The sequence below is a fragment of the Ranitomeya imitator genome, chromosome 3 (genome assembly GCF_032444005.1).
Source record: "Ranitomeya imitator isolate aRanImi1 chromosome 3, aRanImi1.pri, whole genome shotgun sequence".
Lineage (NCBI taxonomy): Eukaryota > Metazoa > Chordata > Amphibia > Anura > Dendrobatidae > Ranitomeya > Ranitomeya imitator.
The window spans coordinates 703,291,180-703,304,331 of NC_091284.1; the positions used below are offsets into that span (position 1 = coordinate 703,291,180).

The 13,152-nt window shown below is 57.4% G+C and overlaps 1 protein-coding gene across 1 annotated transcript in view; it reads left to right on the plus strand.

Moving 5' to 3' along the window:
• The first annotated feature begins 759 nt into the window (after nucleotides 1-759).
• Nucleotides 760-13,152, plus strand: part of EEF1AKMT3 (EEF1A lysine methyltransferase 3) — a 56,717-nt gene continuing 44,324 nt past the window's right edge. The window contains exons 1-2 of the mRNA XM_069758606.1: nucleotides 760-1,075; nucleotides 11,970-12,081. Of these exons, the coding sequence (XP_069614707.1) occupies nucleotides 863-1,075; nucleotides 11,970-12,081 (325 nt within the window). The 5' untranslated portion in view covers nucleotides 760-862. The remainder of the gene's footprint in view (nucleotides 1,076-11,969; nucleotides 12,082-13,152) is intronic.

Below are 13,152 nucleotides of genomic sequence, written 5' to 3' on the forward strand. Positions count from 1 at the left end.
CCGTAGAAGACCGTATAATACGGATCAGTAAAATACGGCAGATAGGAGCAGGGGCATAGAGAAGCATTGTACCGTATGCAATCCGTATTTTCCGCTCCTCTCATATGTCCGTAAAACACGCTAGTGTGACGCCGGCCTAAGGATGAAATTCATCTTGCATCTCCGCAAGATAAATAGACATGCTGTGGTCTGTAGAGTCGCGCCGCATGTCCATCTCCATGGGTGAGCTGCGGGCGTCTGTGAACACCTAATGAGCATGGGATTTCTTGAAATCCCATCCACAATGCTGTAGCATCTGGATGCAGTGGGTTGAACGCTGTGCAAGTAGGTAGCGTTTAGGCTACGTTCACATTTGCGTTGTGCGCCGCTGCGTCGGCGACGCAACGCACAACGCAAATAAAAACGCACCAAAACGCATGCAAAAACGACGCATGCGTCGTTTTTTGCAGAAATTTGGACGCAAGAAAAATGCAACTTGTTGCGTTTTCTGCGCCCGACGCTTGCGGCAAAAAAAAACGCATGTGTCGCACAACGCATGTCCATGCGTCCCCCATGTTAAATATAGGGGCGCGTCGGGAAACGCTAATGTGAACGTAGCCTGACCGCCAGCACATACCCATATAGGCCGCAGCTGTCGCCTGACAAGTGTCACACATCTGTCCAAAATATTCATCTGGCAGTGACCGGTTGCCTTGACGACTGTACAGCCCATCATGGCTTTGCCTGTAAAACCCCTCAGTAACTAAACCACGTTGTCTCAATAAGGGGTTAATACATTCTAAATAAACCTGCAAAAAAAGAACGTTGCAGCCTCCCTGTAGTGCTCGCAGCTCCGCCACCTCTCACCTGCGAGGCTCGGCCTATGGGGCACCGCACAGCAGGCACAACCAGGAAGCCGCAGTCTGCAGCCATGGAGGAGGAGAGCGGCCTGGCTGACGAGCTGCCGCGGGATGTCTGCGCGCTCTTCTCGGACACATACACAGAGGAGAGCGGCTATGAGTTCTGCGGCCGAGAGCTGCGGATCACACAGCACTTTGGCGCCAATCTCGGGGTAGCTGCGCCGGTGTGGGACGCGGTGAGTACACAGTACAACGTGGAGGCGGCGAGCGCCACATGCGGGGGACGGAGGCGCGCTCTGCCTGCGCCACATGCGAGGAAAGGAGCCGCGCTCTGCCTGCGCCACATGCGGGGGACGGAGCCGCGCTCTGCCTGCGCCACATACGGGGGACGGAGCCGCGCTCTGCCTGCGCCAAATGGGGGGAAAGGAGCCGCGCTCTGCCTGCGCCACATGCGGGGGACGGCCATAGGGACGGAGCCGCGCTCTGCCTGCGCCACATGCGAGGAAAGGAGCCGCGCTCTGCCTGCGCCACATGCGGGGAAAGGAGCCGCGCTCTGCCTGCGCCACATGCGAGGAAAGGAGCCGCGCTCTGCCTGCGCCACATGCGGGGAAAGGAGCCGCGCTCTGCCTGCGCCACATGCGAGGAAAGGAGCCGCGCTCTGCCTGCGCCACATGCGAGGAAAGGAGCCGCGCTCTGCCTGCGCCACATGCGGGGGACGGAGCCGCGCTCTGCCTGCGCCACATGCGGGGAAAGGAGCCGCGCTCTGCCTGCGCCACATGCGAGGAAAGGAGCCGCGCTCTGCCTGCGCCACATGCGAGGAAAGGAGCCGCGCCCTGCCTGCGCCACATGCGGGGAAAGGAGCCGCGCTCTGCCTGCGCCACATGCGGGGAAAGGAGCCGCGCTCTGCCTGCGCCACATGCGGGGAAAGGAGCCGCGCCCTGCCTGCGCCACATGCGAGGAAAGGAGCCGCGCTCTGCCTGCGCCACATGCGGGGAAAGGAGCCGCGCTCTGCCTGCGCCACATGCGGGGAAAGGAGCCGCGCCCTGCCTGCGCCACATGCGAGGAAAGGAGCCGCGCTCTGCCTGCGCCACATGTGGGGAAAGGAGCCGCGCTCTGCCTGCGCCACATGCGGGGAAAGGAGCCGCGCTCTGCCTGCGCCACATGCGGGGGACGGAGCCGCGCTATGCCTGCGCCACATGCGGGGAAAGGAGCCGCGCCCTGCCTGCGCCACATGCGGGGAAAGGAGCCGCGCTCTGCCTGCGCCACATGCGGGGGACGGAGCCACGCTCTGCCTGCGCCAAATGGGGGGAAAGGAGCCGCGCTCTGCCTGCGCCACATGCGGGGGACGGCCATAGGGACGGAGCCGCGCTCTGCCTGCGCCACATGCTGGGGACGGAGCCGCGCCCTGCCTGCGCCACATGCGGGGAAAGGAGCCGCGCTCTGCCTGCGCCACATGCGAGGAAAGGAGCCGCGCTCTGCCTGCGCCACATGCGAGGAAAGGAGCCGCGCTCTGCCTGCGCCACATGCGAGGAAAGGAGCCGCGCTCTGCCTGCGCCACATGCGGGGAAAGGAGCCGCGCTCTGCCTGCGCCACATGCGGGGAAAGGAGCCGCGCTCTGCCTGCGCCACATGCGGGGGACGGCCATAGGGACGGAGCCGCGCTCTGCCTGCGCCACATGCTGGGGACGGAGCCGCGCCCTGCCTGCGCCACATGCGAGGAAAGGAGCCACGCTCTGCCTGCGCCACATGCGAGGAAAGGAGCCGCGCTCTGCCTGCGCCACATGCGAGGAAAGGAGCCGCGCTCTGCCTGCGCCACATGCGAGGAAAGGAGCCGCGCTCTGCCTGCGCCACATGCGAGGAAAGGAGCCGCGCTCTGCCTGCGCCACATGCGAGGAAAGGAGCCGCGCTCTGCCTGCGCCACATGCGGGGAAAGGAGCCGCGCTCTGCCTGCGCCACATGCGGGGGACGGAGCCGCGCTCTGCCTGCGCCACATGCGAGGAAAGGAGCCGCGCCCTGCCTGCGCCACATGCGGGGAAAGGAGCCGCGCTCTGCCTGCGCCACATGCGGGGAAAGGAGCCGCGCTCTGCCTGCGCCACATGCGGGGAAAGGAGCCGCGCCCTGCCTGCGCCACATGCGAGGAAAGGAGCCGCGCTCTGCCTGCGCCACATGCGGGGAAAGGAGCCGCGCTCTGCCTGCGCCACATGCGGGGAAAGGAGCCGCGCTCTGCCTGCGCCACATGCGGGGGACGGAGCCGCGCTCTGCCTGCGCCACATGCGAGGAAAGGAGCCGCGCCCTGCCTGCGCCACATGCGGGGAAAGGAGCCGCGCCCTGCCTGCGCCACATGCGGGGGACGGAGCCACGCTCTGCCTGCGCCAAATGGGGGGAAAGGAGCCGCGCTCTGCCTGCGCCACATGCGGGGGACGGCCATAGGGACGGAGCCGCGCTCTGCCTGCGCCACATGCTGGGGACGGAGCCGCGCCCTGCCTGCGCCACATGCGGGGAAAGGAGCCGCGCTCTGCCTGCGCCACATGCGAGGAAAGGAGCCGCGCTCTGCCTGCGCCACATGCGAGGAAAGGAGCCGCGCTCTGCCTGCGCCACATGCGAGGAAAGGAGCCGCGCTCTGCCTGCGCCACATGCGGGGGACGGAGCCGCGCTCTGCCTGCGCCACATGCGGGGGACGGAGCCGCGCTCTGCCTGCGCCACATGCGGGGGACGGAGCCGCGCTCTGCCTGCGCCACATGCGAGGAAAGGAGCCGCGCTCTGCCTGCGCCACATGCGGGGGACGGAGCCGCGCTCTGCCTGCGCCACATGCGAGGAAAGGAGCCGCGCCCTGCCTGCGCCACATGCGGGGAAAGGAGCCGCGCTCTGCCTGCGCCACATGCGGGGAAAGGAGCCGCGCTCTGCCTGCGCCACATGCGGGGAAAGGAGCCGCGCCCTGCCTGCGCCACATGCGAGGAAAGGAGCCGCGCTCTGCCTGCGCCACATGCGGGGAAAGGAGCCGCGCTCTGCCTGCGCCACATGCGGGGAAAGGAGCCGCGCTCTGCCTGCGCCACATGCGGGGGACGGAGCCGCGCTCTGCCTGCGCCACATGCGAGGAAAGGAGCCGCGCCCTGCCTGCGCCACATGCGGGGAAAGGAGCCGCGCTCTGCCTGCGCCACATGCGGGGGACGGAGCCACGCTCTGCCTGCGCCAAATGGGGGGAAAGGAGCCGCGCTCTGCCTGCGCCACATGCGGGGGACGGCCATAGGGACGGAGCCGCGCTCTGCCTGCGCCACATGCTGGGGACGGAGCCGCGCCCTTCCTGCGCCACATGCGGGGAAAGGAGCCGCGCTCTGCCTGCGCCACATGCGAGGAAAGGAGCCGCGCTCTGCCTGCGCCACATGCGAGGAAAGGAGCCGCGCTCTGCCTGCGCCACATGCGGGGAAAGGAGCCGCGCTCTGCCTGCGCCACATGCGGGGGACGGCCATAGGGACGGAGCCGCGCTCTGCCTGCGCCACATGCTGGGGACGGAGCCGCGCCCTGCCTGCGCCACATGCGAGGAAAGGAGCCACGCTCTGCCTGCGCCACATGCGAGGAAAGGAGCCGCGCTCTGCCTGCGCCACATGCGAGGAAAGGAGCCGCGCCCTGCCTGCGCCACATGCGGGGAAAGGAGCCGCGCTCTGCCTGCGCCACATGCGGGGAAAGGAGCCGCGCTCTGCCTGCGCCACATGCGGGGGACGGAGCCGCGCTCTGCCTGCGCCACATGCGAGGAAAGGAGCCGCGCCCTGCCTGCGCCACATGCGGGGAAAGGAGCCGCGCTCTGCCTGCGCCACATGCGGGGGACGGAGCCACGCTCTGCCTGCGCCAAATGGGGGGAAAGGAGCCGCGCTCTGCCTGCGCCACATGCGGGGGACGGCCATAGGGACGGAGCCGCGCTCTGCCTGCGCCACATGCTGGGGACGGAGCCGCGCCCTGCCTGCGCCACATGCGAGGAAAGGAGCCGCGCTCTGCCTGCGCCACATGCGAGGAAAGGAGCCGCGCTCTGCCTGCGCCACATGCGGGGAAAGGAGCCGCGCCCTGCCTGCGCCACATGCGGGGAAAGGAGCCGCGCTCTGCCTGCGCCACATGCGAGGAAAGGAGCCGCGCCCTGCCTGCGTCACATGCGGGGAAAGGAGCCGCGCTCTGCCTGCGCCACATGCGGGGAAAGGAGCCGCGCCCTGCCTGCGCCACATGCTGGGGACGGAGCCGCGCCCTGCCTGCGCCACATGCGGGGGACGGAGCCGCGCCCTGCCTGCGCCACATGCGAGGAAAGGAGCCGCGCTCTGCCTACGCCACATGCGAGGAAAGGAGCCGCGCTCTGCCTGCGCCACATGCGAGGAAAGGAGCCGCGCCCTGCCTGCGCCACATGCGGGGAAAGGAGCCGCGCTCTGCCTGCGCCACATGCGGGGAAAGGAGCCGCCCTCTGCCTGCGCCACATGCGGGGAAAGGAGCCGCGCTCTGCCTGCGCCACATGCGAGGAAAGGAGCCGCGCTCTGCCTGCGCCACATGCGGGGAAAGGAGCCGCGCTCTGCCTGCGCCACATGCGAGGAAAGGAGCCGCGCTCTGCCTGCGCCACATGCGAGGAAAGGAGCCGCGCTCTGCCTGCGCCACATGCGAGGAAAGGAGCCACGCTCTGCCTGCGCCACATGCGGGGAAAGAAGCCGCGCCCTGCCTGCGCCACATGCGGGGAAAGGAGCCGCGCTCTGCCTGCACCACATGCGGGGGACGGCCATAGGGACGGAGCCGCGCTCTGCCTGCGCCACATGCTGGGGACGGAGCCGCACCCTGCCTGCGCCACATGCGGGGAAAGGAGCCGCGCTCTGCCTGCGCCACATGCGAGGAAAGGAGCCGCGCTCTGCCTGCGCCACATGCGAGGAAAGGAGCCGCGCTCTGCCTGCGCCACATGCGAGGAAAGGAGCCACGCTCTGCCTGCGCCACATGCGGGGAAAGAAGCCGCGCCCTGCCTGCGCCACATGCGGGGAAAGGAGCCGCGCTCTGCCTGCACCACATGCGGGGGACGGCCATAGGGACGGAGCCGCGCTCTGCCTGCGCCACATGCTGGGGACGGAGCCGCACCCTGCCTGCGCCACATGCGGGGAAAGGAGCCACGCTCTGCCTGCGCCAAATGGGGGGAAAGGAGCCGCGCTCTGCCTGCGCCACATGCGAGGAAAGGAGCCGCGCCCTGCCTGCGCCACATGCGGGGAAAGGAGCCGCGCTCTGCCTGCGCCACATGCGGGGGACGGAGCCACGCTCTGCCTGCGCCAAATGGGGGGAAAGGAGCCGCGCTCTGCCTGCGCCACATGCGGGGGACGGCCATAGGGACGGAGCCGCGCTCTGCCTGCGCCACATGCTGGGGACGGAGCCGCGCCCTGCCTGCGCCACATGCGGGGAAAGGAGCCGCGCTCTGCCTGCGCCACATGCGAGGAAAGGAGCCGCGCTCTGCCTGCGCCACATGCGAGGAAAGGAGCCGCGCTCTGCCTGCGCCACATGCGAGGAAAGGAGCCGCGCTCTGCCTGCGCCACATGCGGGGAAAGGAGCCGCGCTCTGCCTGCGCCACATGCGGGGGACGGCCATAGGGACGGAGCCGCGCTCTGCCTGCGCCACATGCTGGGGACGGAGCCGCGCCCTGCCTGCCCCACATGCGAGGAAAGGAGCCACGCTCTGCCTGCGCCACATGCGAGGAAAGGAGCCGCGCTCTGCCTGCGCCACATGCGAGGAAAGGAGCCGCGCCCTGCCTGCGCCACATGCGGGGAAAGGAGCCGCGCTCTGCCTGCGCCACATGCGGGGAAAGGAGCCGCGCTCTGCCTGCGCCACATGCGGGGGACGGAGCCACGCTCTGCCTGCGCCACATGCGAGGAAAGGAGCCGCGCCCTGCCTGCGCCACATGCGGGGAAAGGAGCCGCGCTCTGCCTGCGCCACATACGGGGGACGGAGCCATGCTCTGCCTGCGCCAAATGGGGGGAAAGGAGCCGCGCTCTGCCTGCGCCACATGCGGGGGACGGCCATAGGGACGGAGCCGCGCTCTGCCTGCGCCACATGCTGGGGACGGAGCCGCGCCCTGCCTGCGCCACATGCGAGGAAAGGAGCCGCGCTCTGCCTGCGCCACATGCGAGGAAAGGAGCCGCGCTCTGCCTGCGCCACATGCGGGGGACGGAGCCGCGCCCTGCCTGCGCCACATGCGAGGAAAGGAGCCGCGCTCTGCCTGCGCCACATGCGAGGAAAGGAGCCGCGCCCTGCCTGCGCCACATGCGGGGAAAGGAGCCGCGCTCTGCCTGCGCCACATGCGAGGAAAGGAGCCGCGCTCTGCCTGCGCCACATGCGAGGAAAGGAGCCGCGCTCTGCCTGCGCCACATGCGAGGAAAGGAGCCGCGCTCTGCCTGCGCCACATGCGAGGAAAGGAGCCGCGCTCTGCCTGCGCCACATGCGAGGAAAGGAGCCGCGCTCTGCCTGCGCCACATGCGAGGAAAGGAGCCGCGCCCTGCCTGCGCCACATGCGGGGAAAGGAGCCGCGCTCTGCCTGCGCCACATGCGAGGAAAGGAGCCGCGCTCTGCCTGCGCCACATGCGAGGAAAGGAGCCGCGCTCTGCCTGCGCCACATGCGAGGAAAGGAGCCGCGCTCTGCCTGCGCCACATGCGAGGAAAGGAGCCGCGCTCTGCCTGCGCCACATGCGAGGAAAGGAGCCGCGCTCTGCCTGCGCCACATGCGAGGAAAGGAGCCGCGCTCTGCCTGCGCCACATGCGGGGGACGGAGCCGCGCTCTGCCTGCGCTACGTGAAAGATAGATACAAATATTTGTTATCGCTGCATTAGGAAAAGACCAGTTTATCAAAGTATAAAAGTGAAAGGCGTAAAGAGGAAAAAATCCATACTAGCTAATTAAAAATTGTTTTAGAGCAGAACTCATTTAAATATCTCAAGCCATGGATGAATTCTGTGTCGGAACATCAACCTTGTGAAAGCTTAGATGGCTCCACCAGGGTCTTTCCCGATGTTTTCTTGATAGTATCAAGCCATCGGGGTGCTGGTCTTTCGCTTCACCTTGTTCCTTTTATTCTTGCGACCCTCATGTCGTCCAGTGATTGTTCTATTCATATGATGTGTCCAAAGTAGGCGAGTCGTAACTTGGTTTGATTGTTTGTTCTTCTAGCCACCCATGGTATTGATAATTACTACAGAAAAGACCAAACTATGTACGAGCCGTGTCTTCGTCGCCAGTGAAAAGTTTCTCAATTTGAAGGCCTTGTCCAGTGACTTCATTGTTAATTTTATCATAGCTCTTCTATTGACTTCTGATGTCATTACTGCATCTTGAGTGATGATTGATCCGAGTAGCTTGAAGTCCTTTACAACTTCCAGTTCATCGTTGTCCATCTCAAATGTTTCCTGGTCATACCTGGCATTAGTCCATATCTTCGTCTTCCTTGTGCTAAATCTTTATTTCTAGTTTTCAGTAAGGGCTCATACCCATTTGCAAGAAAGAAAATGAACGAGTGCCATGCGAGTGTCTTGCGAGCACAATGCGATTTTTCTCACACAGCATCCATATGATATCCGTATGACATGCGTAAAAACATCAGTTCAGGGTGCAAAAAATAATTCCCTCACACAGCCCCATATCCCGAAAATTGAAAGCGTTATGGGTCTTGGAAAATGGCGACACAAGAAAAGTTGTTGTTTTTTATTAATTAAAAAAAATGTACTTAAAAAAAAAAGAAAACTACACGTTTTCTATATTGTTGGGCCTATGTTACCGTATTGGTTAAAAAAAAACCCATCCCTTGAAGAAAAAAACCCAAATTGCACTTGGAAGTTTTTTCCTGTTTTCCAATGCATCACATGATAAAATGAATGATGTCATTCAAAAATATAACTTGTCCAGCAAAACCAAGCCCTCATACAGCTATGTGGATGGAAAAATAAAAAAGTTATGGCTCTTAGAAGAAGGGGAGGAAAAAATGGAAAATCGCCCTGGGGTGAAGGGGTTACAGTTATATTTGATGAAACGGTTAAAACTAAAATTTGGAAAAGCTACATTGTTGAAGAAAACAGAAAATTAACCAAAAGACAAAAGGTGCCAATGGCTTGAATTTGTTACAAATTAAAAAAGATCACGATTTGAGAGTTATTCACACCAAAAACTGGTGGAAATTCAGTAAGGCTACGTTCACATTATCGTTTCCCGATGCAGCGTCGGGAAACGCTGCGGCGACGCATGCGTCATGCACCCCTATATTTAACATGGGGGGCGCATGGACATGCGTTGTGCTGCGTTTTGCGACGCATGCGTTTTTTTGGCCGCAAGCGTGGGGCGCAGAAAACGCAGCAAGTTGCATTTTTTTTTGCGTTCCAATTTCGTCAATAAAGGACGCATGTGTCGCAAAACGCAGCGTTTTAGCGTGCGTTTTGTTGCGTTTTTGTTTGCGTTGTGCGTTGCCGATGCAGCCCCGCACAACGCAAATGTGAACGTAGCCTAAATTGGACTCTTGGTGATTTTCCTCCGGTCTTTGTCAGTTTGCGCCAACTGTTTGAAAAATGAGCAGAGCTTGCCTGGGAGGTTGTGTTACGATATGGAATATCCTAATTTATGCCACAACCCCTCCCGGGCATTTGACAGCCCCAGCCAGTCAATGTACCGGAGAGTGATCCGCCCCTGCACCATCCCAATGGCGGGAAGCGAGGGAGACTATAAGTCCATTTTATCCCTGTAGCCACTCTTACAGGCAGCCAGCCTCACAGCATTATTTTGCTACAAATTAACCTACATGTGCAGGTAAATAGCGTTTTTGTACCTTTTTAAGCTTTTTTCACTGCCAAAGACCTATATAATACATCCCGACTTCAGTCATTGCCAGGCCTTCATGGCTAGCGATAGAGATCTTGGTATCGCAATAAATGAAATGACCACATTGCTATCACCGCTGAGCCCAGCTCTATGATGAGACCTCACCAATGCATGGAAACACCAAGGTATGGGGAAGTACAGGGCTGGGCCATATGTTCCTTAATTCTTCACACGCAGGACTATAATCTAGTGTAAGCCGAGCGGTTGTTACAGAAGAATTCATTCACATGGGATTTTTTATACTGAAAACTGTCTACAAGTCATCTCTCGTTATTTTCAGTGAGACATCTACATTGCCATCCATACAGCCACAGATTTTTCTTCGACAGTTTGTAAAACTGATTCAATAAGTGACATATTAAAGTATTTCCCACTTAGATTCTGTCCAGGAAAGTGCAGCGGGTAACCGTCTGTACGTGGAACAGCCCCTCTACATTGGGCTAATCTGTGCGAGTACCTGTGCCAGTGTGGAACAGGTGAACATGGCCTAAAAACTCTCTGCCTAAACATATTAAATCAGAGCACCCAGCCAAAGGTCTCATTCAGGCTTCCATTTTTCATAAAATGCTATAGCTGTGATGTTCGCTGTCATCACATAGTCTATGGGCATGTTCACATTTCTGTTTTGTATGCGGACAGTTAGTGCCCCCCCCCCCCCTCCAAAAAAAAAAAAAAAAGGGACGCACTTTGCAATTGACTCACTTCATGGAAAAAATGCTAGCACTCGGATGATGTCCATGTGGTGTTCAAGTTTTTTTATTATATTGTAAATGGGTAGAAGTATTGGGAAAAAAAAATTGTATAAAAGTAATAATAGTTGACACATTGTTGGCAAAAGTTAACACGGATCAAAAATCAGATGCAGCAAAATAATGACATTTTTTTCCTCCTTATTCGCAAAAACAACTGATCTGAATTGGGTCATTCAAGGACAACCCTGAGCTGCTATCTGGCCTCAAATTGGCAGTCATTAATGGGACTCTGTCACCAGGTTTTTTCCTAAATGAATCTGAAAACAGCTTGATGTAGGGGCAGACACCCTGATTCCAGTGATGCCACTGCTTGCTGCAACTTTGATAAAATCACAGTTGCAGAGCTCTGTATTACACCACCCACACCACTGATTGTCAACTTCCCGGGTACACTGAATATAGGTTTACTAGTCCGCTAGAGATAATCTGATAAAACTGATTTTATGAAAACCACACTAAGCAGCTCAGTAAGTGACACATCACTGGAATCAGGGTCTCTTTCTCAGCTTCATGCTACTATCAGATAAAGGTGGCAAAAACTTGGTGACCGATTCCCTTTAATGCTTAGGATATATTAGAAGCTGATGAACCCTGCATGTAACTCTTCAGGTGGGTCACACATTATTAATAAAGCAGCATATTTAGGCCAGTTTGCCGTGAATTAGTGGCTCACAAGATTTCTAATTTTTTTTTTTGTATAACTAATTTCCTGTAATTTAATCTGTGAATAAAATAAAAAAAATCAAAATAAAAAAACTACTTTTTTTTTTTTTAATTATATTTTCATTAAAATATAATTTAATTTACTAGTAGATCGCCCATCCCAGGACGGTGACTGTAATAGAAAATGCATCCACTTCACGGCCGTCTTCTTGTCATGAAAATGATTGGCGTAGGTGTGCGCAGAAGATGGTGAGCTCTGCCCCTTCTGCCAGCTTGGTGCCGCACACATCATCCTGCTTCATTGTGGGTGCTGGTTAGTGTTTCAGGAGCCGCTCTCCGCCACACTGCTGAGTACAGGGAACAGTGGAGTGAGTTTGGGTGAGACATCTTCCTCTCTTTTCAGTGACATCACGCTGGCCTTTCCTGACTGATTTCTGCTGACTCTGATTCTGAGTGCTGACTCTAAGGCTATGTGCACACGTAGAATGGTCCACTGCGGATTTTTCCGCAGCGGATTCGATAAATCTGCAGGGCAAAAACGCTGCGTTTTTTTTCTACAGATTTATCGCGGGTTTACCGCGGTTTTTCTGTGGTTTTTACTGCGGTTTTACAACTATAGTAAATATTATAGTAAATGGTCCTTTCGGTGCAAACGTCCGAATCACATCTTGTAGGGGCTTTGGACACAAGCCTTGACAGGACCACTGAACATGAGCAAAAATACAATGTGAATTGGGCCTTAGGCTAAAAACTGCGTCTTTAGGGGGTTAAGACCTCACAGTGCTATCCCTGTTATCAGTTGTGCCACATCCTATTGTGCAGAGAACACCCAATATTTCTCATTTTTCTCTTTCAGGCTTTGTATCTTTGCACCTACTTTGAAGAACAGAAACTGAATTTCCAAGGAAAAAAAGTCATTGAGCTTGGTGCCGGGACTGGTATAGTGGGCATACTGGTATCATTACTTGGTATGTACAGTATAAGTGATGAGAACAAATGAACATCCGACTTGTTATACAGTCATGGCCAAAAGTATTGACACCCCTGCAATTCTGTCAGATAATACTCATTTTCTTCCTGAAAATGATCGCAAACACACATTCTTTGGTATTATTATCCTCTTTAATTTGTCTTAAATGAAAAAACACAAAAGAGAATGAAGCAAAAAGCAAAACATTGATCATTTCACACAACTTCAAAAATGGGCCAGACAAAAGTATTGGCACCCTCAGCCTAATAATTGGTTGCACAACCTTTAGCCAAAATAACTGCGACCAATCGCTTCCGGTAACCATCAATGAGTTTCTTACAATGCTCTGCTGGAATTTTAGACCATTCTTCTTTGGCAAACTGCTCCAGGTCCCTGATATTTGAAGGGTGCCTTCTCCAAACTGCCATTTTTAGATCTCTCCACAGGTGTTCTATGGGATTCAGGTCTGGACTCATTGCTGGCCACCTTAGAAGTCTCCAGTGCTTTCTCTCAAACCATTTTCTAGTGCTTTTTGAAGTGTGTTGACCCAATGACCCACATTGTCCTGCTGGAAGACCCATGACCTCTGAGGGAGACTCAGCTTTCTCACACTGGGCCCTACATCATGCTGCAAAATTTGTTGGTAGTCTTCAGACTTCATAATGCCATGCACACGGTCAAGCAGTCTAGTGCCAGAGGCAGCAAAGCAACCCCAAAACATCAGGGAACCTCCGCCATGTTTGACTGTAGGGACCGTGCTCTTTTCTTTGAATGCCTCTTTTTTTTTTCTCCTATAAACTCTATGTTGATGCCTTTGCCCAAAAAGCTCTACTTTTGTCTCATCTGACCAGAGAACATTCTTCCAAAACGTTTTAGGCTTTTTCAGGTAAGTTTTGGCAAACTTCAGCCTGGCTTTTTTATGTCTCGGGGTAAGAAGTGGGGTCTTCCTGGGTCTCCTACCATACAGTCCCTTTTCATTCAGACGCCGACGGATTGTACGGGTTGACACTGTTGTACCCTCGGACTGCAGGGCAGCTTGAACTTGTTTGGATGTTAGTCAAGGTTCTTT